Source organism: Aptenodytes patagonicus, chromosome 1 (genome assembly GCF_965638725.1).
Source record: "Aptenodytes patagonicus chromosome 1, bAptPat1.pri.cur, whole genome shotgun sequence".
In the NCBI taxonomy this organism is placed as follows: domain Eukaryota; kingdom Metazoa; phylum Chordata; class Aves; order Sphenisciformes; family Spheniscidae; genus Aptenodytes; species Aptenodytes patagonicus.
The window spans coordinates 158,695,644-158,720,118 of NC_134949.1; the positions used below are offsets into that span (position 1 = coordinate 158,695,644).

General features: G+C 45.6%; 1 protein-coding gene across 3 annotated transcripts in view; it reads right to left on the reverse strand.

The window, feature by feature from the left end:
• Positions 1-24,475, reverse strand: part of TMEM255B (transmembrane protein 255B) — an 81,141-nt gene that overhangs the window by 3,674 nt on the left and 52,992 nt on the right. The window contains exons 5-9 of one of the 3 annotated variants that reach the window (XM_076360425.1): positions 19,145-19,225; positions 15,089-15,174; positions 11,869-12,028; positions 6,170-6,313; positions 782-968 (exon numbers count right to left, since the gene is read on the reverse strand). In XM_076360425.1, coding sequence (XP_076216540.1) covers positions 801-968; positions 6,170-6,313; positions 11,869-12,028; positions 15,089-15,174; positions 19,145-19,225 — 639 coding nt within the window. In that variant the 3' untranslated portion in view covers positions 782-800. Of the gene's footprint in view, positions 1-244; positions 969-1,687; positions 1,754-6,169; positions 6,314-11,868; positions 12,029-15,088; positions 15,175-19,144; positions 19,226-24,475 lie in introns of those variants that run through there. The other 2 variants (XM_076360417.1, XM_076360433.1) reach the window with 2 other exon arrangements.

Sequence of the window (24,475 nt, forward strand, 5' to 3'; positions counted from 1 at the left end):
CTTTTGACTAGAAGGAATTAATTTGAACACTAAAGTGCAGCTTAAATACCAGTCTGGAAATTGCATCTTTAGCACACTGACATGACATTTTACTATGCAGACTAGACTGGCACAAAGTTTGGATAAAATAGTCCCAATAAAATTAACCTTTCTGTTTGAAACTTGAAAGAGAGAGCTATTCGGTAGGGTACTTTTTCCTCTGTTCTTTTGTTTTCCTGTCCTTACAAATACACACAGCCTTAGGTACAGTATAAATATACACAGTGAATTTTATTGTAAAATAATTGCCACACTTTTTTTATTGGTACAACACTTCCACCAAAAAGGGTTATTAAATAAATACTACAAGCAAACAAACACTTGGTCTCTTCCTACCCAAAATTATTGACTCGGAGAGCTTCAGACTACCCACTCAGACAACACAGGCTAAAACCCCTCTATATCGGTTTATGAGAGCAGAATATGTATCTGGGATGCTTTCCTCATTTCTCCTCTTGAAGAAAAATCATTCTCCAGAAGCTGAAGAAGGAAAAAACTCATGCTTATGGTAGCCAGAAAGCAGCACTGCATTTGACCGCAGGCAAACTGGTGGTGACTGGTCACCCCACTGGTGATGTGCCTGCCCTTACGTTTCCAGGGTTCTGTTCTGCTCACAGTGAGATGCAGGTAAAAGCAGAGTGGCCATAACACGCTCTGCGGTGGGTTCCTTGGGAAGTCTAGTGCCTGCACAGCACAGTTTTCCAGAGGTTTCTTAAGAACAAAATAAAAGCCTACCAGCTACCTGAAATAAATTCTTTGTTCTATGGTGCATATGGTGGAGGCTTTTCTCCAGGCACAAAGTAAGTCGGTGTATAGAGGGCTGGAGCATTGGGGGGAAGACCATAGCTGGAGCTGGACTGAGATGGAGGTTGAGTTTCTTCTGATAAAGAAATGTCAGTAGATGATGTTCCTGGAAAATTGCTGGCAGGCTGTATATAGACAAAGAAAAATACCTTCTTCAGTAAAGGATTACAACCCCGTTTGTAGCTCTGCGTTAAGTGTTTGCCATTATATTTGTTATATAATAAGCCCCGTGATTAAATTTCTCATGCATTGCAGCACAACACTCAGTTTTAAAGCACCTGCTTAAGTATAGCAATGATGGTTTCTAGTGAAACAAGACAGATTCCATCTGTAACCCAAGTCATTTTTAATAGTCATTGCGCATACAGCTGGGCAATAGAGCAGAACAGGAATTTCTGCAGGAAAAGATGCTCTGGCTTCCTGGGTGAGGCACTGCACCTGACTGGCTGATTAGGTTACGTGTAGCTGCTCGTTTCCAGGCATCGCTGTGAAATTTAAATTATCTCAGCTGTAATTAATCTCAGTTATAATACTTGCATAAATGCAGGGTCTTATGCCAAATACAGATTCCTCTTAAGAGAAAATTTTACAGGTAGGCATGTGTCTCCCTGTAGGTCTTTCACTTTGGCTGTCTCAGCTATAATGGGCCTTTGGCTGAAAGATGCACAAAAAATAGATAGAGCTTAGGAAGCAGCCCACGTTCAGGAACAAGCAGAGTTTGTTAAAACAAAAGAATGCATGTAGGGACTAATGTTCTGGACAAAATCCTACCACTACTTTAAACCAAGTTTTGCCATTGATTTCAAGAGGGTCAGGATTTCACTCCTCCCCTCATAGCCAACACATGCCAGTCCATGGGCTTCATCAGAAGAGTTGTGCTCAGCTCCCCTCAGGTTCAGGCCTAAAGTGCCTGGAATTTAAAAAACAAAACAAAAAATAGTAATCATGAATCTTTTTCAAGGGAAATGAAAAATCCGGGCAAGTAAATGCTGCTCCCTGCTGCTAAAAAATTTCATAGTCGCCACCTAGAAGGCCAGTACCAGGGCTGGCACTGGGACAATGGCATCTCAGAGCTGCCCAGGGCTGGCAGACCCCATGCCACGGTGCCTGGCTTCTCCGTGGGGCTCCGGGTCGGCAGGGGCTGCTGCCCTGGGTCAAACTCCATGGCGAGGAGAATGTTGTCCTGCATTTGTACCACAGGGTGACTTAGTGAGTGAGAATGGGGATGTCCTGACAGGAAGGTTGATTATGCCCTGTAACTCTCCAGGAGGCAGTGCAGGTATACTGACAGACCTGCTAGCTAGAGCAGCTCCAAACATAGTTGTTGGGGTTTTGGGTGGTTTGGGTTTTTTTATTTATTTTGGAGTTGTTGCTTCCCTTCCCCCTCAAACTGTAGCCACTGTTTCCATCTGTCTGCCTGGAATTGCTCCTGTAATGAGTTCTCCTCTGGCAGGAATGACTGGCACAACCTTTACTGCTGTCATCACCACCAGTCCCTGCACAGCTAATCATTTACCTGACCAGCTGGCAGGCCTGTTACCAGACTAGTTGTGACTGAACTGTACCAGTAAGGGATGAATGATTTTGTTAGCACATGCCACAGTAAACGAAAGAAATGCTGGTTACATATTTGTCAAAATGCATTCCTGTTATCACCCTTTCTTTTTTGCATTTGGCTGATTTCTGTTTGTGGACAAGGAAGCACGAGATGAACTGCGGAGCGTTTCCCACCAGCTCAGGTTGTGATTTTTTTAAAGACTTTTTGCCTCTCCAGCAAGCATTTATTCAGTGAGATACTGGATTCAGCAGAGGACTAGGAATTAATCTGCTCAATGGTGGGAGCCACAGGTGAACTCAGGTTCATAGCCTTTGAGCTAATGGAGCTTCAGTCCATGCAAGTGGGGGCAGCTCTTAGGCTAGGCATGTTGCGTGCCAGACTAACCCAAAGTGGGATATGTTCCCAGGAGGAGGAACTATGGCTGTGGATTTCCTCTGGTTGAGGTGAGGGTTCAAACTAGAGTTACTAGTTGGTAATTGATTGCTAACTGCTCTACTTCATTAACTGGCATCAATTCACTTTTTTTTTCCCCTAACACTTAGCTGAAGAAGGTTTTGCTCCTTTTGTTGTACTGAACCATCACGTGTGTGACCCTGCCCCAACTGGGGGCAGGTGCAGGGCAGTGTGAAATGCAGGAGCTTAGGAACAGCGTTTAGCCAAAGCTTCGGCGAGCCAAGGGGAACGCTGAGAAGAGAAGTGCGTCCTGGGGCCCTTAGGTGGATCTTGGTCTATGTGGAAGCAAAACATTATGCCTTTTGAGATGCCCAAGGGCACCCTCTGCCAGCTGCTCCAGAAATACATGTGTCTCATGTAGACCTTGGCCCACATCAGCAGCCCTGTATGGATGTCTTGCGAACATTAGGCCACCTCAGATGCCATATCTTTAGGCAACTGAACTGCACCCCTAGGATACAGGGTTCAGCCTCAGATTTTGATGTCTCAGTTGAAGGCTTCAGAACATAGATATCTAAGCGCACAGCAGTGACATGTAGCAACTGAATCCCACCCCTAGTCAGTGGAAAGGCCTTTAGGGTGCATTCGTAGCACTCGCATCATACATCTTTAGCTTGAGATAATCCACATGTGGCTCCCTCTGTGGACTCTAAAGGGTAGACCAGCTGAGGCAGGGTCTCCTACACTATGGACAGCTAGAGCTCAATTCAGTTGCCCACATGTAAGTGTCCAGCCCTTTTGGGATGCCATGGGATATCCCAGACATCCACACAGACGTAATGCAGGGACTACAGGACCTGGACCCTCCCGCAGTGGCAGCAGGGGCTAGGTGGCTACCTGATCTCATTGTCAGGCAGCACTAGATCCCTACGTGCCAACAAGCCCCTGCATTTAGCCAGATGAATCCCAGCCCCAGGGCCTGTAGATGCCTTAAGGACTAGGACCAGCTGAGCAGGGCTTGTGAAGGCCTGAATCCAGCAGCTGGGCACTGCTTGGAGCACTTAGATGAGTCATGAAGACCTCCAGCCCCATGGATTTAGCCCACAGCTCTCAAGTAACGGAAGCGGATGACGGTTAAGCTTCTGGCTGTTCCTAATCGGGCCTGCTTCTAACATTCACCATTTGTAGCTTTGAGTAAGTTTATTATGATTTTTTAACTCATATACTGATGCAGAAATTACTTCTCTCCAAACTACAAGATAATGAGCTCATACAGGCAGGAAGGTGGCTTGCTTCCCCTCCCAGGCCCAGGAAAAGGATTAAGCGCTTTCCCTTTTGGAGCTTCTCGCTAACCTCTCCTGGCTTGGGGACAGCTGGTGGCATCTGCCTCTGAATGTTACGAAGGGGAGAGAAGACAAATGAACACACTTCTTAGAAAAAGCAGAAATCTAGGAAAGGAACTGTGTTTATTTTGGAATGCAGTTAAGAATTTGGGGAAAATATGATGTATTTCTGTTTCTCAGTGGACACAGGACTGAACAGTTACAATTGATCCTCATGACTACTTACATGCATCTTTTCAGCTTAATCGCTTTCTTTCATCTGGTTTTATCCCCTTCTCTCTCTACTCTTGGCTACATGCTAACTGAACTCTGCAGAACAGCACAGCTTTTCAGCTAAAAGCAAACAAAAAGAGATGTTCTTTTTTTCCTCTCAACCCGTGGTCTCCAAAAGTGCCTGGCCCCATTTATGTTAATAAGTAAGACGTGCCAAGGACTGTTCTCTGGCTGTGAAGCCAACTGGCACACCACATATCACATCTCTGCAGCTGAACTCTTACCACCAAACCAGTGTGACTGTATGCACACTACCTACCGGGAATGGTCCATTGCCCTTGCCATCTTCTGACCCCTTCCTGAGTGTTGCTGGGAGACTGTTAGGTGGCCTGGGCCAAACCCATACCAGGAGCACGCTAAAAATTCATTGCTGTGGATGGTCATCATGTCCCAGTACTTGTGCCTGGTAGCTTATTGGCCCAGGAGGCTGTGGGGAGCTGGTCCACAGCTAGTTCATGCTAAACATGCAGTGTTTTCGATTAAGAAGTATTGCAAAACTTGTGGTACCCACTGGCCTAGCACTACACAGCCAAAGTATAACAAGCCATTGGATGGAACAAAACAGTCTTACTGTGCTTTAAAAAAATCTAAAAACTCCTATGATTGCTCCAGGGTCTCAGTACATTCAGTTATTTACCAGCTCACCCTATGTTCTTCACCTCACTCTGGGGGGAAAAAAAAAGCAAACACCATTCTCAGCACCACTCCCTGCATTTTCCAGGCCAGCTCTGGCTGGACGCAGCACAGGCTTGGAGCACGACTTGCACCTCATCCTTCTGAAGGAGGCGAAGCAGTGTTGACTCAGCTCATGTTGTATGCCCTCCTGCAAGGGGAGAAAGCTGCACCTCCGACAGTTTTCTCTCCTGCCTTCAGGCCAGCTGCCTCTGGTCAGTAAGGCTCACCGACCTCCACCAACTGCCATAGCAGCTCTGTACCTGTCTCCCAGTGGTGGCCTGTAATAGATGCTTATAGGAAGCTAAAAGAAAAAGGGGTCCATCTTCTGATGAGCCCCCGTTGGTTCTTGTGGCAGGCAGCCATTTGGGGACTTGCTGGGCTGCAAGTGACACCTGAATCCCTGTATTTAACAGCAGCTGATGTTCCTAACCCCTCATTTATACTCTTCCACAACATCCTGTGGCATTTGAATCTTCTCTGGTGTGTAAAAACACTTCCTATTTCTGGCTTATCTTGCCACCTAATAGCTTTACTGGGGCAACCAAAACTTTGTGTGATAAGAAGTTATCACTAATATCCATCCACAATCCTTTCCATATCATTCAGTTTCACAGCCCTCTTATTTCCTCCCCTTTCTTGTCTCCTTTCCATCTGAAGAGTCCTAATCTACTTATCTCCATATTAAGAGTAAGGTGGGGTAAGGTGTGTAAATTTTCCTGCAAAATCCTGTGTGTATCAGATGCTTCCTTTGGCTTCCCCAATGCCTCTGTTGCTGCTTTATCTTGCCCAACATGGGGGCTGTGTTCACCTTCATGATTACTGTAGCGCAGCTCTAATCCCACACTGGGATTCCTGGTCAGCAGACAGAGTCCAAAGGATAACCAGAGAAAGGCTGAGATCTGAGAACAGACCCAACAACTAGGCCCAGACTAAGTCGTCCCAGAGACGAGTCTGTGAGTTGGGATCCAACTTCTTTGCCTGGTTTCAAACCCCCAGGAGCCAAGATATACCGCTGCAGAGTTTGTACTGAGTAGCAGCTTATGCTTTTCTGATGGAGTAAGAAGGGTGCCATTTTGTACTGTACCTGAAGAGGTAACGGGTAGGATGGATATGTAGAAATAGTTGCTGCAGAAGGACAGAACCCAGTGTATGTCAGGATCTGCTGGGCAGGATTGTACAGGATCTGAGGAGGAGGTGCAGCACTGAAAGCAATTTGGGACAGAGGTACCTGTTGAGCACAGAAGACAACAATGTATCAGCACAGCGCAGAGCGGGCTGGAGCAGGAACTGGTCCCAACACAAGCAACTAGGCAATTTAACAACTTTCTATTTTCCAACACCAATACCGGTACTACAAAAAAAAGAAGGAGCAGACTGAATGAGAGGAGGGTGTATTTGGAGTGAATCTTCTGACCAGAAATACACAGCTATTTTAATCTTCTTCCCTTGGAAAAAGACTGCTGGTGCTTCCCTAGCACCAGTTACAGAAGCATTGGCAGGACTCCAGACCCTTGACATCCTGAAGAGCACAGCCTACAGCTTTGACTGCCTCTTCTTATCCACTCCAGCACCAAACACCCAGTCCTTCACAATTTGCTGCAGGCTCTTTCCAATAGCAACTACCTGATGCCCTCACGTCTTTTCTCTCTGCTTTCCTACACAGATCTACAAAGATCTCCCTTTCCAGACCACTTGCTCTTCCTTCACAGCTCCCTCTCACTTGTGAAATGGAGTTTGCTGCTGGGTGGCCAGTATGTGCATATCTCATTCCTACTGCATAAAATCCTTCATCATATCCTGTGGCTTTATTGGCATGTCCCTTAACTGCAATGTGAGATGAGGTTTGCAGGAAGTAATAGCTCATATTAAACCAGCTAGTACAACTGGGGGAGAAAAAAAGAGAGCAAAAGCTAATTGTGAAAGGGGGCTTGTGTTAAACCCTAAACCCCTGTGCTATATAACCATTTGTGAAGGGCAGTAGAGCTCTGTGAAAGATTTTCATGTCCCTCTACTTTGCAAAGCGAGACAAATCCAGTGGTTTCTTTTCTCTCCTTTGTTTTTATCAGCAGATTCCTCTACATGAGAGCATGGAATTTTCTTTTTACTGAAATAATAAAATACGGTGGTTGCCAGACAAATGCTGAAAGCAGCAGCCAGGATTTTTTTTTTTTTTTTTTTTTTTGGCATTTCCTTTCAGATTTATCAGTGAGAGACATAAACCACTGCATCCTCTGGAGATAGTGCGAGATCTTTTTGTGATTGAGAAAGAGGTATATTAATTGTGTTTGTACATGGAAAACATCATCTAGGTCACTGATGTCCCACATGAGGTTACCTGACAACCTAGGCCTTAGCTCTCTGGAGAAGCTTAGCACCCCAGGAGCTGGCACAGAGAAAGTCTGGGGTTGAAAGCAGAGAGCTTATTTCAAGGGAGAAGACAAGTCTCTCATCTTCAAGGTACCCTCCTCAAATCACCTCCTTTCTACCCACCCTGCTGGGTGGATATGGTGGGGAGAAACGGAGAGACACTGCCTTTCAGACAGGAGTAGCGAGAAGCAGCTAACGAGCTTGCCTCAGACCCAAAGGTTTGGGGCCAGCGACATGGCCCCCCCCGGCCAGGGCTGGGCCCGCGCCCGGAGCATGCCCTTCCTCGGAGGAGGGAAGGTCTGGCGCAATCAGATCCTTCTGGCTATGGACGTAAATGTGGCAAGAAACGCTTGTTTTGCCCAATGTGAAACACAGATGCCTGCTCTGCATCTGTCACCAACTTTCTGGTGTGGGTCCCTTTGAGGGCTGCTGTCCTTCCAGGAACCCCTCTCAGTCCTCTTAACGTTCTCTCCATCCGTAGCAGCAATTCTCCCCAATTGCTAAGAATGAACATCACAACAGTCCTAGAACACAGTTTTCGGGAGTCATCCACCCCAAATCCACTGATCAAAGCACCTTATTATCAGGCTATCTGGTCTCAGCCTGGAGCCAGCAACAATTTGCAGGTATTGAAGCTGGTTAGATGCTTTTATCAAGTACTCCAGTAATGACGCTATGTTAAATTAGTCACATAAAATACAAGGGTAGGTGGAGACATTTTAAACTGAAACACCACCCAAGTCAAAGAGATAAGGAGCTGTGAACTGGCCATGGAGCGCTGCCAGTGCCATGCGGGCACCTCAGGTCAGGGAGCGTGGGGAAACCAGGCTGCGGCCAGAGGGGCTGTCTGGCTGCCCCCCACCTGGCCACGCAAGCCGCTGCTTCGCTGCGTGCTGGGCTGTGTGGCTGCAGAGCAAGGCAGGTCAGCTCACTGGTCTGACACAGACCTGCCAAAGCGTTTCTTTCTGAGCTACGACTACTTTTAACGTCAGACTGCACCTTTAGTTGCATGAGTGCTAAGACATGAACGCATGGCAAGTAGCTCAGTAATTAGGGGTTCATTTTGTTTTCCTTTTTAGAGAAGGATGAGGGAAGAGGAGAGGGGATAAGGGAATGATATTTAAACTGTTCAGATTTCCATAAGGACTCCAAGAAGGAGACTAACTGAAAAAAAAAAAAAAGCCAGCAAGACCCCCAGGACCATCAGTTCTGATTAATGCAACCCTAAACTCAGGGCAGGCAGATTCCTTGGCAAGGTGTGTCAGGAAAACATCTACAAGTCATCAGACAAATACTGGGGCAGGGAAAGGAGTTTCTAGATTAACTCTTAGTTACAGCAAGTGAAGTTTTCCATGCATTTCTTTACCTCTCTCTTCTGTGAGAAATAATCACTGTGTTTTACCATTTTTGATACTCCAAGTACATACTTCTATTTACATTGTATCTTAATCTGCTTTTTGTTAAAGGTGACTTTAAGGTAACTGCCTAGCCGGCGTCCTATATCCAAGCACACTGTAGATCTGAAAAGGAGGGTACCATTGTAACCACTGCAGCTCCCCCAGCACCCAGCAGATCACAGCGGACGGCCTCACGGGTGACACAGGGGCCACTGAGAGCTGACACCTTGGGGGTCGGGAGAGGACGAAATGTTTCCCACTGAGCCAGCACAGCCCTCTGGCAGGCAGGAAAACCACGGGGAGCGTGCCAGGGTCTGCAAGGAATTTGTCACAAGAAAGAAAACCTGCAACAACCAAAACAACACTTCTTTTTTTTCTGTCCAGGAAATGCGATGGGTTTAGAGGCAACGGCACTGTTTTGCAAACACTGCCCTTTGTAACATGTTTTGGCTTCCAGCGTTCCCCAGAGATAAACATGATGATTTTGTTTGACTAGTCAGCCTGGCCCTGTGTTTTCTGGAAGTCAATCTCGGAGCAATGCCCTGAGGCATTTCAGTGGGCTTTGCAGCTCTCCCTGCAAAATGCCAGTGAGCATTTCTGTGGGAAGGTGACATCCTGAAAGAAAGAAAATTGTTCTCCCACACATTTTGAAGGGTTTTTTTCTTATTTCAGTCCCATGCCCCTTTCTCTCCTTCTTCTGCTTGATGTTTTCTTGGCCCCCGTCTTCCCCCAAGAGTTACTCCTTTCGTAACGAAAGCGAGCAGCAGATTAGCAAACCAGCTCTGGTACGTCACTCAAAAGGACCCTGAAAAAGCACAGGCAGGAGCAAGGAGCGGTCATTGCATTTTGGATTGCTGCTTTAGTAACACTTCACAAGCATAGCATGGCTTCTGTGCTGAGGTAACTGACACAAACTCATCTTTCCCTTAAGCTAGTGAGGGTTTCTTTTCCGTTCCCGCTGCAGAGGAGGCATTAAACAGCTTATTCAGATCAGGTTTTCAGCTGGAGCCCTGACAGACTCACTCCAGCTGAGCCTGGGGGGAAGCTGCACGTCCACAGCTGCTGCGATTTCCTTGCACGGCTTTATGCCGCCCAGTCAGAGGACCCAGACCTTGACCCAGGCTCTGCCTCCCAGCAAGGGAACGTGCCAGGTCATGGAGACCCCAGTTCTCCCAGGAATGTCTCCTCGGCTTGGCGCCCCTTGCGAGCAATGCAGCGATGGCCCCTGCGCAGCGCAGAGGTCTGCCTGGGCTGGAGCTCGTCCTGCTACGAAGCATCAGCCCAAATCCTACGTAAGCCTTGGTTTGTGCGAGACAGATTAGGTGGACTCAGGCAGGCTCTCTGCACCCCCATCTCAGGGGAGCACTAGCAACTCCCACAGCTGCCCTTGGTGGAGGCACTAGCACCCATCTGCTAGGCAGAGGAAAATACTTAGCAGCACTGGAAAGCTGCAGTGCTCTACCAAGGACTTGCTGTAGATGACGCCTGCCTTCCCCTCCTCATGTAGCTGCTTTTCCCCTCGTTTCCCACTGTGGTTGTTTCTGCTCCCCTTCTGCCATTGCTCCTCTCACAGGGAGGGGATGAATTAAGCTGGGAAAGCTGCTTCTACTCCCTCCCGTCAGGCAGCCGCAACTCTTCACTTGCCAGCTGCAATTTCATAGAATCATAGAATCATAGAATAGTTTGGGTTGGAAGGGACCTTTAAAGGCCATCTAGTCCATTTGTTATCAACTCCTTGCAAGAGCCCCCTCACATAAAGGACAGCTCAGCTGCACATTTCTTACATACGAAAGCTCAAGGTGCTCGTTTGCCTTAAGCTAGAGAGAGGAATATTTCCAGCAAACATTTTGCAACTCTTAACAAAGGTGAATTTCAAATAATTCATATGGCCCTGCTCTGTCACATGGTTTTAAGCACCCAACACGTTGTAGATAGCCTGGACATGCTTGCTAAGGGACGCTGGGTGGTCAGAGCAGGGCCTGGATGGCCTCCAGTCTGACTGGGTCCTTGGCTCACTGGCTGCCAGCTCTGACCAGCCCCTTCCCTCTAGTCTGCCCCCCCCGGCGTACATCTCACCCGTCTCTCTTGCTTTCTCTTCCCTGCTCCATCCCTCTCTTCTTTCCTTTCACCTGTCTTTCTATTTAGTTTTCTCCTCTGGAATAGTCACCAGAAACATCTAAGATGACCTCTGCTGCTATCACACCTCCCTTCAGCTCCTGCATTTCACCTCCATCCCCATGCCTCTGCCCATTTAGTTTGGAAGCTTTTTGGGCTGGGACCATCTACTCTTCTGAGTGCCTAGTAAATCATGAGCCACTTGGTAGGTCTTTAGGCACTGCTTTAGCAAACATGACCACTGACAGTGATAATCCCAGGAACAGCTACTTCACCCTTTTAACATATCAGAAAATCTAGGCAGTTGAGGCACTGTATTATTACAGAATCCCTCGTAGCACACAGCCTCTTCTGAATGCAGTGGTGCACATCAGCACAACATGGTGGTGTGGCACAGGGAGCAGTTAGAGGGTGGCATTCCTTAGTGAAACACGAGGAGGTTAATGTGACCCGAATACAACTGTTTAAATAAAAACTTGACTGGTACTTCAGAGTTAATCCCCATTGTTGGGAAAAGAACTACATAAGGTTAAATAGTCACATGTAGGACTTGAGTTTTACATGTTATCTACAAACTAGCATCCTTGAACTCTGTGCTGGCCCACATGTTCAGTGCTGAATTAGAAGAAAAAAAAAAAGATGCCACTAAGTGAATCGCCAGCATCTGTTCCCACAGACGCCTGTTTTTTCCCTTCCATTCATGTATTTGACCAGGCTTGACCTACTTAGCTGTGAGCAGCTGGCAACAGCTTAGCCTAAAGATATGACTCCAGACTCCCAGATCACACAGGAAAAATGTTTAAAGTGCCTCCTTCATACACTTATGCTTCCTTGGTTTTAACCCATTTGATAACGTCAACAAGCACAGAAATCCTCACATAAGGCAAAAGACTGTGAGCCTTACCATGTCTTTAAATGCCCCGAGAATGGCTGCCGTAATAATCCCCAGAAACAACCCAATGATGTTGAGGACTGTGGAGGACCACAGCAGCTTATACAGGTGAACCACGTCCTGACAGCTGCTCACGCCGAGAAATTCATAGTAGCTGGAGGACTGCTCTGAACTGAAAGGGAATGCAGACAATGTCACTGCAGTGGGAATGGTTTTGTACATAATACAGAGCACCAGAGGATCTGAATCCCTCCTGCTTACTTTCCTCTTTGGTAAAGTACTTCATCCATGCTCCCACCAAACACTGCTCAGATGAATTGGAGAAAGCTCTACTGTAGACAAAAATTGGCTTGCTAATGCCAGCATTAAACGTGTAGTCCAACTAATACCAACCCTAGTTTGGCTGATTGGTGTTGTGCACCAGCAGGGACTCTTTTTTTTTTTGCTCAGGGTCTCTGAACACAGGCATAGTTCTGGCACATGGATGCTGCCCTTGTTTTTTAGCTACCAGCTAAGGCATGCTTAGCATTGCTTTTTTTCCCAGCTCACCTGGAAATCTGCTGGCATCTCTGAAACTGGGGAAGGCAAGTTGCTTAAGCATTAATTCAACCACAGGAAGGGAGATTTTGCCAGCTGGCTACATTTGCTTATGGTGTCTGTGGTTCCAAATTAACAGATGCAACACAGTACAGTATGAAGATGAGCCTTTACACTATGGATTGTACTATCCAGAAATCTTTGTTTGTTCACATTTCTACACTGCGCTGGTTATTGTAAATCAGGCATTGTGAAGTTAATCCTCATTGTCTTGCCGGAAGTCAGAAATATCCTACTGCACAATTTGAAACCACAGTTTCCTGCAGTTCTTTCCAGTACCTGCCTTAATGCTAGCCCACTAATGAGCTCCTAGAGCAGCTATTTGTGTTGGAAAGATTTTTTAAATGCCAAGTCTGTTTTTGCACTGTTAGGAAATTACCATCAGATTATGGTGGAAACCAGAAGTGAGCAGTTTGTGCTCACTCTTGTGTTCCTCCATCCTCAGCGCATGGGGCAGCAGTGGAGATGGTGGCTAGGGAAAGCTCTGCAGAGGAAGGTAGCAGTGTGGAGAAACCCACAACATCTCTGGGAAGAACGAAGCCAAGCACAGTAATTCCTGGAAATGTCCAATCATTTGTTGTGGGGCATGGTTCTGGCACTGCGGATCCGCCTCTGTTGAGTTTGCTTGGGCCCTATCATGAGCCCAGACGCTGCTTAACTAAATAAACCTATAGCTTCAGCTGCCATGGAGCTGAGGAAATCTGACTTGCAATCCTGCCTGCATACCGGTCTATTGCATGGCTGACACCAAGTCACTTCGTGTCCTGTGTCTCCTCCTACTTCTCTCTAGCCATCCTATGAACTGGAATTGCCAAGTCTGTAGAGCAGCAAGACTGCTTCTTTACTCTGGATTTGTCCATGCCAGTGCCCTAAGATCTTGCTGTCCACTGTGGATTGCTGACAATGGCAGAACACACATGTTTAATTATATCATTGAATACTGTCACAGCAGTGATCAGTCCCAGGTGTTCCAGACAAAACCAATGTCTTTTAGAAAAATGGCACTGAGGATCTCCATATGGAGGGGGAGTATTCCTGATCTCTCCTTGTTGTTACCTTGTGCTTTAAGCTTCAGTCACTTTATTTGATAACTCTGAATGCTTTCACCCCTTTAAGACCCCTGTTCTTTTCTGTATTGGGTTGGACTATTCGACTCAGTGTTAACGTGCAGCAGTCAGTTGTGCACCATGGAAGAAAGTATTCTCCGTGTAAACATACTGCATTGCAACTATGATGTTCCATCATTTGTCTATCATAGAAAAGGTACCAAATTTGTGCATACTCTACCTTTCCCATGTCACTTGTTTTGCATACTTCCATCATGTCCAGATTTAACACTTCTTACACAAGCAAAAGACTCTAACCTTCATAGGGGATTTTAACCCATTCCATAGACCTGCACTCACTTTGTGTCTCTTGTGTGCATGAGAAATATGTATGCATAGATGACTTCCCTCTAGTCCCAAATTTAATTTTGCTTCTCTAGTTGAGTGAGGATCTGGGCAAGAGCTACTCTTTTATGCAGAAGCCTTGTGTAGAAGCCTCATTGTGCCAGCCTCATTCCTCTACACATACAAAGTTCATGTCTGGCAGCACGCTAGCCAAGGCTTACAGAGGACTGGGGTTATTCAGGGCTGCTAGCATGTGAAAAGGAGGCAAACCCAAAATAAAACAGGAGATGCAGGAAGGAAGGAAGATGAGAAATACATAGAGGGAAAGAAAGAAGAGTGACTGTGGGTGAACTGTAGAGGGTTGCAGACGTTGCATGAGAGTGCATGGTAAGATGATAGTGAGGTGTGCAGAGGATGAGTCAGGCAGAAGATCTGCTCTAGGAAATCTCCCCAGTTTCTTGTGTGTGGCAAGACATGATGCTGCTTGCAGTTGGAATCTCTATGTGCCAGGTGGCCAGTCAGTTGTGCGAGTTCATTTCATCTGTCTTCCACATTATATACCCTTGGTCTTTGCTGTGCTGTAGTTTTCCTAACCACCTTTTTTACTCCTGTTAAATCGCTGCATGGCAACCCTGTGCTAACCTTCAACTGATCTTCATAAGCATATCCAGACATTTCCTTTCTTATCTTCTGACATCTCATGCTTTGGTAATGACAAAGTCAAATGGCAGCTTAAGAAAACACTCACAAGACCCTCTGTATCTATCCTATGACAATTTAGCAAAATCCCATGCCTACAGAGGCTGTTGCTAACAAAAAAGAGCTCTGCATATGCCTACAACATGATCTCTGCTCATAGACACCTATGTTCCTATTCATTTTGTTTCCCCCAGTTTGGTAGAAGAAAAAAGGATTCACTAAATCTAATGGGAAAATTGCATTGCAAGATCAACAGTAAATTTTGACAGGGCTTTGACTGAGTGGTCGATTTTGATCACACAGCAAAGAGCTTATGGACATGTTTAAAGAAAAAGAAACTGAAATAATGCCAACACTAATACGCAACCCCTGACCTTTTCTCTGCTGGCATCAGAACTTCAGTTGCAGAGGAACTGGATTGCTCAGCATACAAGCCCCTTGTGTTGCTTCTCCAGGCCTAAGGGCACCCCCGCCCCCATCATTTAAGAGGAGGGACAAACAACCAAGGATTTCTCAGAGGCCATTGACTGCACACAGGTACTTACTTCTCACAGTTGTACAGGTCGCAGCAATAACACGTGTTACTCTTTACTTTCAGCTGGCACTTGCTGTTTAAGGTATAACAAGTCACCTGCCAAAAAAGAAGATACTGACTTTTATTCTCAGTGTTTCAGTCTTGTGTGAATCATCCTACTGACCACAAAGAAGCAGCTACTGCAGTGTCAGGTTTTATTACCTGTTGTGCAGAAAGATCCTGACATTCCAAAATCCATGGCTGCAGGGCAGAAGGACATCCCTGAGCTCCCAGGAGTTTCATGCGGGACATCAGCTCCTGAGTCTCAGGGCATTTGCACTATGGAGCCCGGAGCCCCCAGCACTGACCTGCAGCCAGGGCTGCCAGAGTTTTCAAGCACTTTGCTGCACTGCCTGGTGCTATTTTGCCGAGACCCAGAGTCTGCAGCAGCGAGATGCGAATCCCTATGGCTGTGACGCAGGGACCATGGGTCCTGAGAGATACACCACAGCAAGCCACTAAAGTGGATAAGAATACCACTCCATTGCAGTGGGGAAATGGGCAAAGAAGCCAATTTGTCTGAACAGCATCCAATCAATACGAGCTCTCTCCTTTCAGTAACACCCTCCTGAAGAAGGAAATAATTAGGAACAACAACAAGAAGAACAATCTCCAAACCCACAAAAAAAAAGCTCAGAAAAGATCCAAGCACTCCAGCAAATAAGTACCATTTACTGCAGGCTCTTGAAGAGAAAACTGAAAAGGTTTATTTGTGTAAGCAGGAATTGCAGGGATGGACACGTTAGTACAATAAAGGTAGGCACGTAAACCACTCTCCATCCAGACAAGAAATCTTTTTAATGACTCCCTAAGTGTGGTAAGCATTAATCACTTCTATTTGGCACTACAGACCAGTTGAAATATTTTATATGTAAGGCTATTTTTTCCTGAGATTTTTAGCTTATTGACTTTGAAATCCTGGAGAACTGTCAGGTTTTAAAAGCTAGCAAGTCAGAAAACACATTCTTTCTATAGTTTTTATTTTGATAGAAAAAATGTACTGTAACCACTGAGAAGTATTTTGTTCACAAAATGCAAATAAAATGCATTATTGAATGGAAAATTCCTCATAATGAAAAAGTAGAAGCATGCTTAGGAACACATGCCTGCTTTTGAAAAGCTTCTGTCAGACAGTTCTGCTTAGCCATGAATGTGTTAGTCTGTGGGACAGTCTCCACAGGAGATGTTAAACCAGATGTTTCTCAGCTCCTGAGTTCTGGATGTGTGCATCCTTTTTAGTGTGGAAACTGCCACTGTTGATGAGTCTGTACTCCTCACGTGTTTGTTCCCAGCAAAAAGGAAAGCCTTAAACACACACACTCAGCACCAGAGAAAGTTCATCTTGCAGCTCGTCTCAGACTTGCCACACTTGTCCTTAGCAGGATTTGCTTGAGCAGTGGAAGTTGGGTGACAAAGCTAAAGTTAAAAGGAAGTTAAAATGATGCCTTGGGATTGCTTTGCTGCGCAGGACAAGGCTGTACCTGTGGTTAGTCTCTCATACAAATCAGCTCTTCTAACCCAAAATGGAAGTTAGGTTATAAAAGGACGGTCTCAGTCTAGGTTGCAATCTGGAAATGGAGCTCACAGCTTGATACAGACACATCACACTTGTCACAAGAATATGTTAGTGATGTTATATGTTATACGAAAAAGATAGGACCTCGTTTCATGACCCTTGTTCTGTTGTGTCTGAACTTACTGGAATTTCACATAAGGGCTTTGTTGGCCTGAAGTCACATTCAGCTGCAGCTGTCCTCAGCCTGAGCTGCAATTTACTGCAGAAGAGGAGCGTGCCACCATCAATGTCTGTGTCGGCTTAATCAAGACCAGGTCAGAAGTGACTGAAACACCACACCTGGCTACTTCTCAAAGCAGTTTGAAAACTAATCCTGGAGCAGAGTGTGCCAATGCATCCACTACCGCAGCCATTTTGTTGGGACGCCCTAGTGCTTTTGCACTGAGTGGAACTTAAGACTTTGGGTTTGACCCCCTGTATGCAGTCAAAATGGCCTAGGACCTGCATAGTTAAAAGACCCTTTTCCCATTACACATGCATGATTGGGATCAGAGGGCTTCGTAAGATGGAGTGGGCTGCTAAAAAGGTAGTTTATTCTGATGCATAGCTTTGGGGACCACTTCTGATTGATAGGAAATAAAAGTAGATTTCCCCTCTCCAAGCATCAGTAAGGCCAGTTTGTCCCTTTTTACTGTAGAAGGCTAGAAGTACAAAAGAGGGAGATCGGCAACATCTTAAACATGTTTTTAGTTGCTTCTAGGCTACAAGACATATTATATTGTTGGCCAAGGGAGTTACTGTAGTTGTCTATTTTTATCACTGCATTTTTAAAACATGCAAAGAGCAAGACACTCCTTTTTAGGAGAACAGTGAATAAACCAAAATAAACAAATTACTGTGTGGTGTGAGCAAGGGTGGTGAAAACAGGCCATTTGTGGGCATTCTGCATGTCAAGACCTATTATTTCATTTCAGTGACCAGACATTTAGCTTTTTCATGTTCTGGCTGTTTGTGCCTGTCTATCCCCTCAGCACCAATTGAAGATATGTTCTCACCTCATGGTAATTGCAAGAAAATCAAATTCTTTCTGCTTTGAGCAAAGAGAAGAACTGAAACAGGCAAACTACATGAGCTGGAGACCACTCACAGGCTAGAGATGGCAATCAAAAGGAGATTTGCACTTAGTAAACAATCTGCTTTCCTAGTTAGGTGTTTGCCTGGCATGCAGAGTATGTCCCCTGCTCACTAGCCGGCTAACTTTGGAAAAGCAAAAGCCAAGTTCAGATGCCATGGATCATTAACTCTGAATTCGCACACGCTGACTCTAGATCAGTGGACAACCAGAGAAGAATGTTATTACAAACTAACTACACTTTTAAAAGATACGGAGGTTTTGCCAGAATAGAGCAAGGAGCTCTGGGTGGCCCAATTTTAGACATTCCCAGAATCTGCAGAGCTGGGGAAACCTGTCTGGCCAGAAGCCCGAGGCTGGGGTCACCTGCAGGGAGTTGTGGTCAGTGTGACGCCAGCTACACACTTATTACAGGAATCAGAAGCATTTCTCGGGCCATCTCTGTGTCTGAGTGTGCACGCCCACTTTAGAAGAGGATGGAGTAAAACTTGGAGGAAAGGGTGTTGTCACAGATCGTAAGTTTGTCTGGGTAGTTCTTTACATGAGGAGGTCAATGAAATATTTTTGTCATACATTTTCTGGAATCAACAAAGGGGTGCCCTAGCAGCAAGATTTAAGCAGTATTAGCTGCTTAACCTGGTAATATACTTTGCTAAGCTGTCTAGAATTATTAACGGTAACATTCCCCATACACTTTTTCTTAGCCATGGGAGGAATGGTGATGAAGGACATCTGGCTTCTTGTAAGTTATACCACTGTTTAGCTGTTTTCAATCCTGCTCTGCTTGATTTCCTTTTCACTCTCACCAATTTACCACAATAATAAAATGAAAAATAGGAAAAGAAACTAAATCTGGACTTCTCAGGAGGCTAGCCACTTGGGTATGGGCACTTTTCCGACCATGTTAATGTCACTGAGATAATAAAAAAGCTGCATTCAAACTGCTGACATTCTTGGCCTGTGCTGGATAAATACAGAGAAGATTTTAAGTCTTCTGGACAATGCAAATAGATTCATTTAGATATTTCCTATTCCACTTGAAGTCTACAAAAACCTCCTTAGAGAAAGATGCCAATGTGACAAATACATTCCAGACAGCTATTATACAGTATAGATGGACTAGGAATCATTCCAGTCCCAGAGTAATGTACTGGATAGAAACACTGATGATGACTCAAAACCTCACTGGTTGTAATGATTTGCAATCAATCATCAGAGGCTTGGTCAAGCAGGGAGTCACTTGTGGGAGAAAAAAACAGTAGGATTTCTATCAACCCATGACCTACATGCACAGACATGCTCTCAAACACCTGCCTCCCTCCTCCCCAGCCCCTCAAAGCAGAGCAGAAACAAACATGTGATGAGGTGAGTTTGTTTACCTCTGTCTGGTAGGCATCATATAGGAATCCTATGCCACTTGAATAAAACTGGCACCTTTTGTTATGCAAAGGTCTGGGTTCCTGTAAAGAGAAAAATAGCCAAAAAAGTACTCAGTCTGGAGGAAGTGTGAAGGCACCGCGTCCCATGTCCCCATGCCAAATGCTTACAGCTCTGTGGAGCTGAAGCCAATGCAGACACTTGGGTAAGCAGCTGACGTACCCCCACTGGTGACTTTCTTTCCAGAATGGCTCTCCTCGGGGTTACATTTTCCTTCCTCGCTCTGCCACTAAGCTACGTGAGTATCATTTATTTTTCTCTGTACCAGTCACCTCTTTTAAGAAGACATCACCCCTGGCATTAACCACTTCCTTCTCTGATGTGAAATAGTACTGCTCTATGAGAATGGCCCAGTCACTTTTTTTCCTGGTACAGTTTCTTACCTAGCAGAAAGAATTACTTTGCTATTTGTCTTCCAAGATATGGGACTTTCTTTTTAAAGGATTTCAACAACGTCCATAGTGAAAGCAAAGTAAAATAGCTCATACTTTAAGCATTCCACTTACTACACACACTTCAAACCCCAAAAGCAAAACAAAGAATAATGAAGAAATGAAGGCATAAAGGGGAAGTGATTTGCACTGAGTTTGTTTTTGCCTTATTTTCCATTTAGGCTTATTGCAAAAGATGCTTTCACTGCTCATATTTCATATTTTGCTTGTAACAGTTCTCACAAGTTGATATAAAGAAAGAACACAATGAAATATCCTTGGCCAGATGGAAGATGTTTGTTTCCGAAGTTGGCGAATGGCCACTTTAAGGCTAGAGGGTGCACACCTCAGCCAGTTTCAGGACTAGACCGTATCTGGCTAGGGAGGATTTGATGACAGAAGAGACCTCTGTGATCAGATGTCTATCCCAAAGCAAAGTGTGGGAATGACTTATGTTGGCAAAAAAAGTATTTTTCCATTTTCTGTCACTTATCTAGTCCTAGGTCATGATCTGTGCCTTCAAAAGCATGCAGGTGCTCTCCAGTATGTCAGTCAGACCACTTCCAAGAGAGAAGGTCGAAACCCACTATGTGCCATCCCCTCTTTGCATGCTAGCTTATAAGCAAAGGACTACTTAAGTTGTTAGCAGAAATCTATGCTGATTAACTTTCACTGCATTTTAAAGCTTTATGACCCATCCAGGAATAACCCAGAAATTGCAGAAAGATCTGCACTACTTAAGATCACTTCTGAGTATTCTATGCTTGTTGGATAATGAAGTGTGAACTGTATAAATCTGCTGACTCAAAATACATTATCAGTAAAAATGCAGGGCTAGGCAGGAATGCAGACAGGTCAATGAATAAAGCTCATCCATCAGCTTGTTTGCCTTTCTGATTACCCTGGCAAACCCAAGGAAGTTTGGACACCAGCTCCCAAAGGTTAGGGAAAGGTTAACTTCCTGCATTCAAAAATATTTATTTATATCACACAAGTGTAAGAAAAAATGCTTCAGTAACTCTTTTTCTCTAGAGGAAAAGCAAATACCACACAAACAGCATGCCATGTCTTGAACTAGGACAACGTTCTTCCATAGGCCTGGGAAAGCATTAGCCTTTAGTCGTGACTTCCAGGGACAGATCTGGTTGGAAGGACTAACAGGACTATAGTTTCCCTGCTAGCATAGCAAGCATAAGATCAGCCAAAGGCTGTGCTGCCCTTCTTTCATAGAGTATCATACTCTAACCCTGATTTCATCTGTTGCATGGGGATAAGCGAGAGAGAAGAGTAGTCAGCAGTAGAAATGGCTTTTTCCATGATGAGGAGCAAATCCATTAAAAACTGCCGTCCATCATATTCACAATAATAACAAGTTTCAGTTTAATCCTGGAAGATCCTGGAAGGGGGTGATGGTCAAGGGCATGGAGCCCAAGTGGTGTTCTCAATCCTGATGGTGAGGAGAAATCGCTTGAAGAGGGCTGGATGGATCCAGCAGGTCAACAACTGGCTGTGCATCTGGTGTCGATAACAGGAATTTGGCTTTTATGACCATGAGAGCATCTTTCATGATCAAGGACTTCTTGGAAGAGATGGGATCCACCTGACTAATCAGGGCAAAAGCATTTTTGCCTACAGTCTAGTCAACTGGTGATGACAGCTTTAAATTAGGAGCAACAGGGGAGCAAGTTGAGGACCAACAATCAAGTGAGGAAGTAGTGGACTGATGAGACAAGTGAAGTGAACAGGGTGATGTGGACAAGAGAAATCTCATAATCAACATAAGAGGGCTAAATGAGGCCCACTTCAAGTGTATGCACATGAGTAAGGAAGTACCCATAGGACAGCACAAGGAAAGCTCTCATCCCTTTTCTGGGAAGCTTAGAAATCTTTGAAGTGTCTGTACACTAACAAACACAGCATGGAGAACAAACAGTTTGAGGTTTGTGTGCAGTCACAGGGCAATGATCTCATTGGGATCACAGAGAAGTTCTAAGGTAGCTCAAAGGACGGAGTGCTGCCGTGGATGGATACAGGCTTTTTAGGAAGGACATGTAAGATGGCAGAAAGGGGAGTTGCTTTTTATGAGAGAAAGCAGCAAGAATGCATGGAGCTCTGCCTAGGGAAAGATGAGGAGCCAGCTGAGAGTTTGTATGTCAGTATTAGAGGCTAGACCAAGATGGGCAATGTTGTGGTGGGTGTCTGCTGAGGTTTCCTGACTGCCTGATCAGGAAAAAGTAGATGAGGCTTCTTCAGACAACTGGTAGAAGTCTCGCACTCACAGGCCCGGATGCTCATGGAGTACTTTACTACTTTGAAGTAAAGGACTTTACCCCAATATCCGGGGGAGGCACAATGTGTCTGCTGGAGGGACAACACAGCAGGGCACAAGTAATCCAGGAGGGTTCTGCAGTGCATTAACAACAACTTCCTAACACGGGTGATTAAGGAGCTGACAAGGAGAAGAGCTCTGCTGGACCTCATACTTACAAACAAGGAAGGATTGGTCAGGGATGTGAAGGTCAGGGACATCCTTGTCCCTGATAATGAGACAGTGGAGTTCAGGATCTGGAGAGGAGAGAGCAGGGAAAAAAGCAGGATCCCAACCCCAGACTTCAGGAAAGGAGACTTTGTCCTATTCAGCGATTTGCTTGGAAGAATCCCATGGGATACAGTCCTGGAAAGCTCTGGGGTCCAGGAGAGCTGGTTGATCTTCAAGGATCACCTCCTCCAAACTTAAGAACCGTTCATCCCAACGAGCAGGAAATCAAGCAAAGGCAGCAGGAGGCCTGCATGGATGAACACGGAGTTCCTGATATAACTCAGACATAAAAAGGAATTGTACAAGAAGTGCAATCAGGGGCAAGTCACCAGGGAGGAAAATAGAGAAATTATATGAGCATGCAGGGAAAGCCAAAGCCCACCTGGAGTTCAATTCAGCAAGGGCTGCGAAGGGCAACAAGAAGGGCTTCTATGGGTGTATCAGCAGCAAAAGAGAGATTAGGAAAAATATGGGCACACTACTGAATGAGGCAGTAGTGGTGGCAAAATACATGGCCAAAGTACTCAATGCCTTCTTTGCCTTGGTCTTCAATGGAGACCAGGGGGAAAATCTGGGGCAAGAAAGACTTACCGTTGCTGGAGGAGGATCAGGTTAGGGAACGTTTAAACAGACCGGAGATACACAAGTCCATGGGACCTGATGGGATGCACCCATGAGTACTGAGGAGGCTCAATGATGTCAATGCAAAGCTGCTCTCAGTTATCTTTGAAAGGTCATGGTGTTCAGGGAAGATTTCTGAGGACTTGAAAGCAAATGTCACTCCTATCTTCAAGAATGGCAAGAAAGAGAATCCAGGGAACTACACACTGGTGGGAAAGTGATGGAGCAAACAATCTTGGAAACCATTTCCAAACATCTCAAGGACAGGAACGTGCTTGGGAATAGTCAACATGGATTTACAAAGGGAGAATCATGTCTGACAAACCTGTTAGCCTTCTACAAGGATGTGACTGGCTTGGTGGATGAGTGGAGCTTCTCACTCATCTGCTTCTGGATGTTGTTTATCTTCACTTCAGTAAGGCCTTTGGCAGTCTCTCATAATATTCTCACAGACAAGCTGATGAAGTACAGGCTAAATAAATGGACAGTGAGGTGAATTGAAAGCTGGCAGAACTGCTGGGGTCATGGTGTTGTGATCAGTGACATGAAGTCCAGTTGGAGGCCACTCAATAGTGGTCTACCCCAGGGGTCAATACTGGGGACAATATTGTGTAACACCTTAATTACTGAACTGAATGATGGGTAGAGTGCACCCTCTGCAAGCTTGTAGATGATACAAAACTGGGAGGAGTGGCTAAAACACCAGAGGTCTGTGCTATCGTTCAGAGGGACCTGGGCTGGAGAAATGGCCCACAGAAACCTCAAGAAGTTCAGCACAGGGAAATGCCAAATCCTGCACCTGCGGAGGAATAATCCCATGCACCAGAAAAGGCTTGGGGGCTGACTGGCTGGAAAGCAGCTTTACAGAGAAGGACCTGGGGGTCTTGGTGGGCAGCAGGTTAAACATGAGCCAGCAATGCGCCCTTGTGACAAAAAAGGCCAGCAATATCCTTGTCTGCATCACCAGCAGGTCCAGGGAGGTGATCCTTCCTCTACTCAGCACTGGTGATACATATCTGGAGTGCTGGGTCCAGCGCTGGGCTCGCCAGTATGAGAGAGACATGGACATACTAGAGTGAGTGCAGAAAAGGACCATGAAGACAATTACCAGACTGGAGCATCTGTTGTAAGAGAAGAAGCTGAGAGAGCTGGGGCTGTTCAGCCTAGAGAATAGAAGGCTCAGGTGTAACTTATCAACGTTTATCAATACCTGATGGGGGAAGTAAAGAAGATGGAGCCACACTCTTCTCAGTGGTGCCAAGGAAAAGGACAAGAGGCAATAGGCACAAACTGAAATACAAGAAATTCCGTTCAAACGTAAGAAGAAACTTTTTTACTCTATGGGTGATTAAACACTGGAACAGGTTTCCCAGAGTGGTTGTGGAGTCTCCATCCTTGGCGACACCCGAAGCCCAACTGGCCACAGTTCTGAGCAACCTGCTCTAGTTGGAACTGCTCTGAGCAGAGGGGATTGGATTAGAGAATCTCCAGAGGTGCTGCCCAGCCTCAGCGACTCTGATTTTGTGAAGAGGGTCAGAGCCTACCTCAGGAAATGAGCACACTAACAAGTTCTCTCAAAGCACCATAGGATGTGAACTTAGCAAATAGCACCTACAGACAGATGCTCCCTGACCTTACCTTCTGGGCATGCATGCCATTACTACAGGTTGCTGATGAGTGAC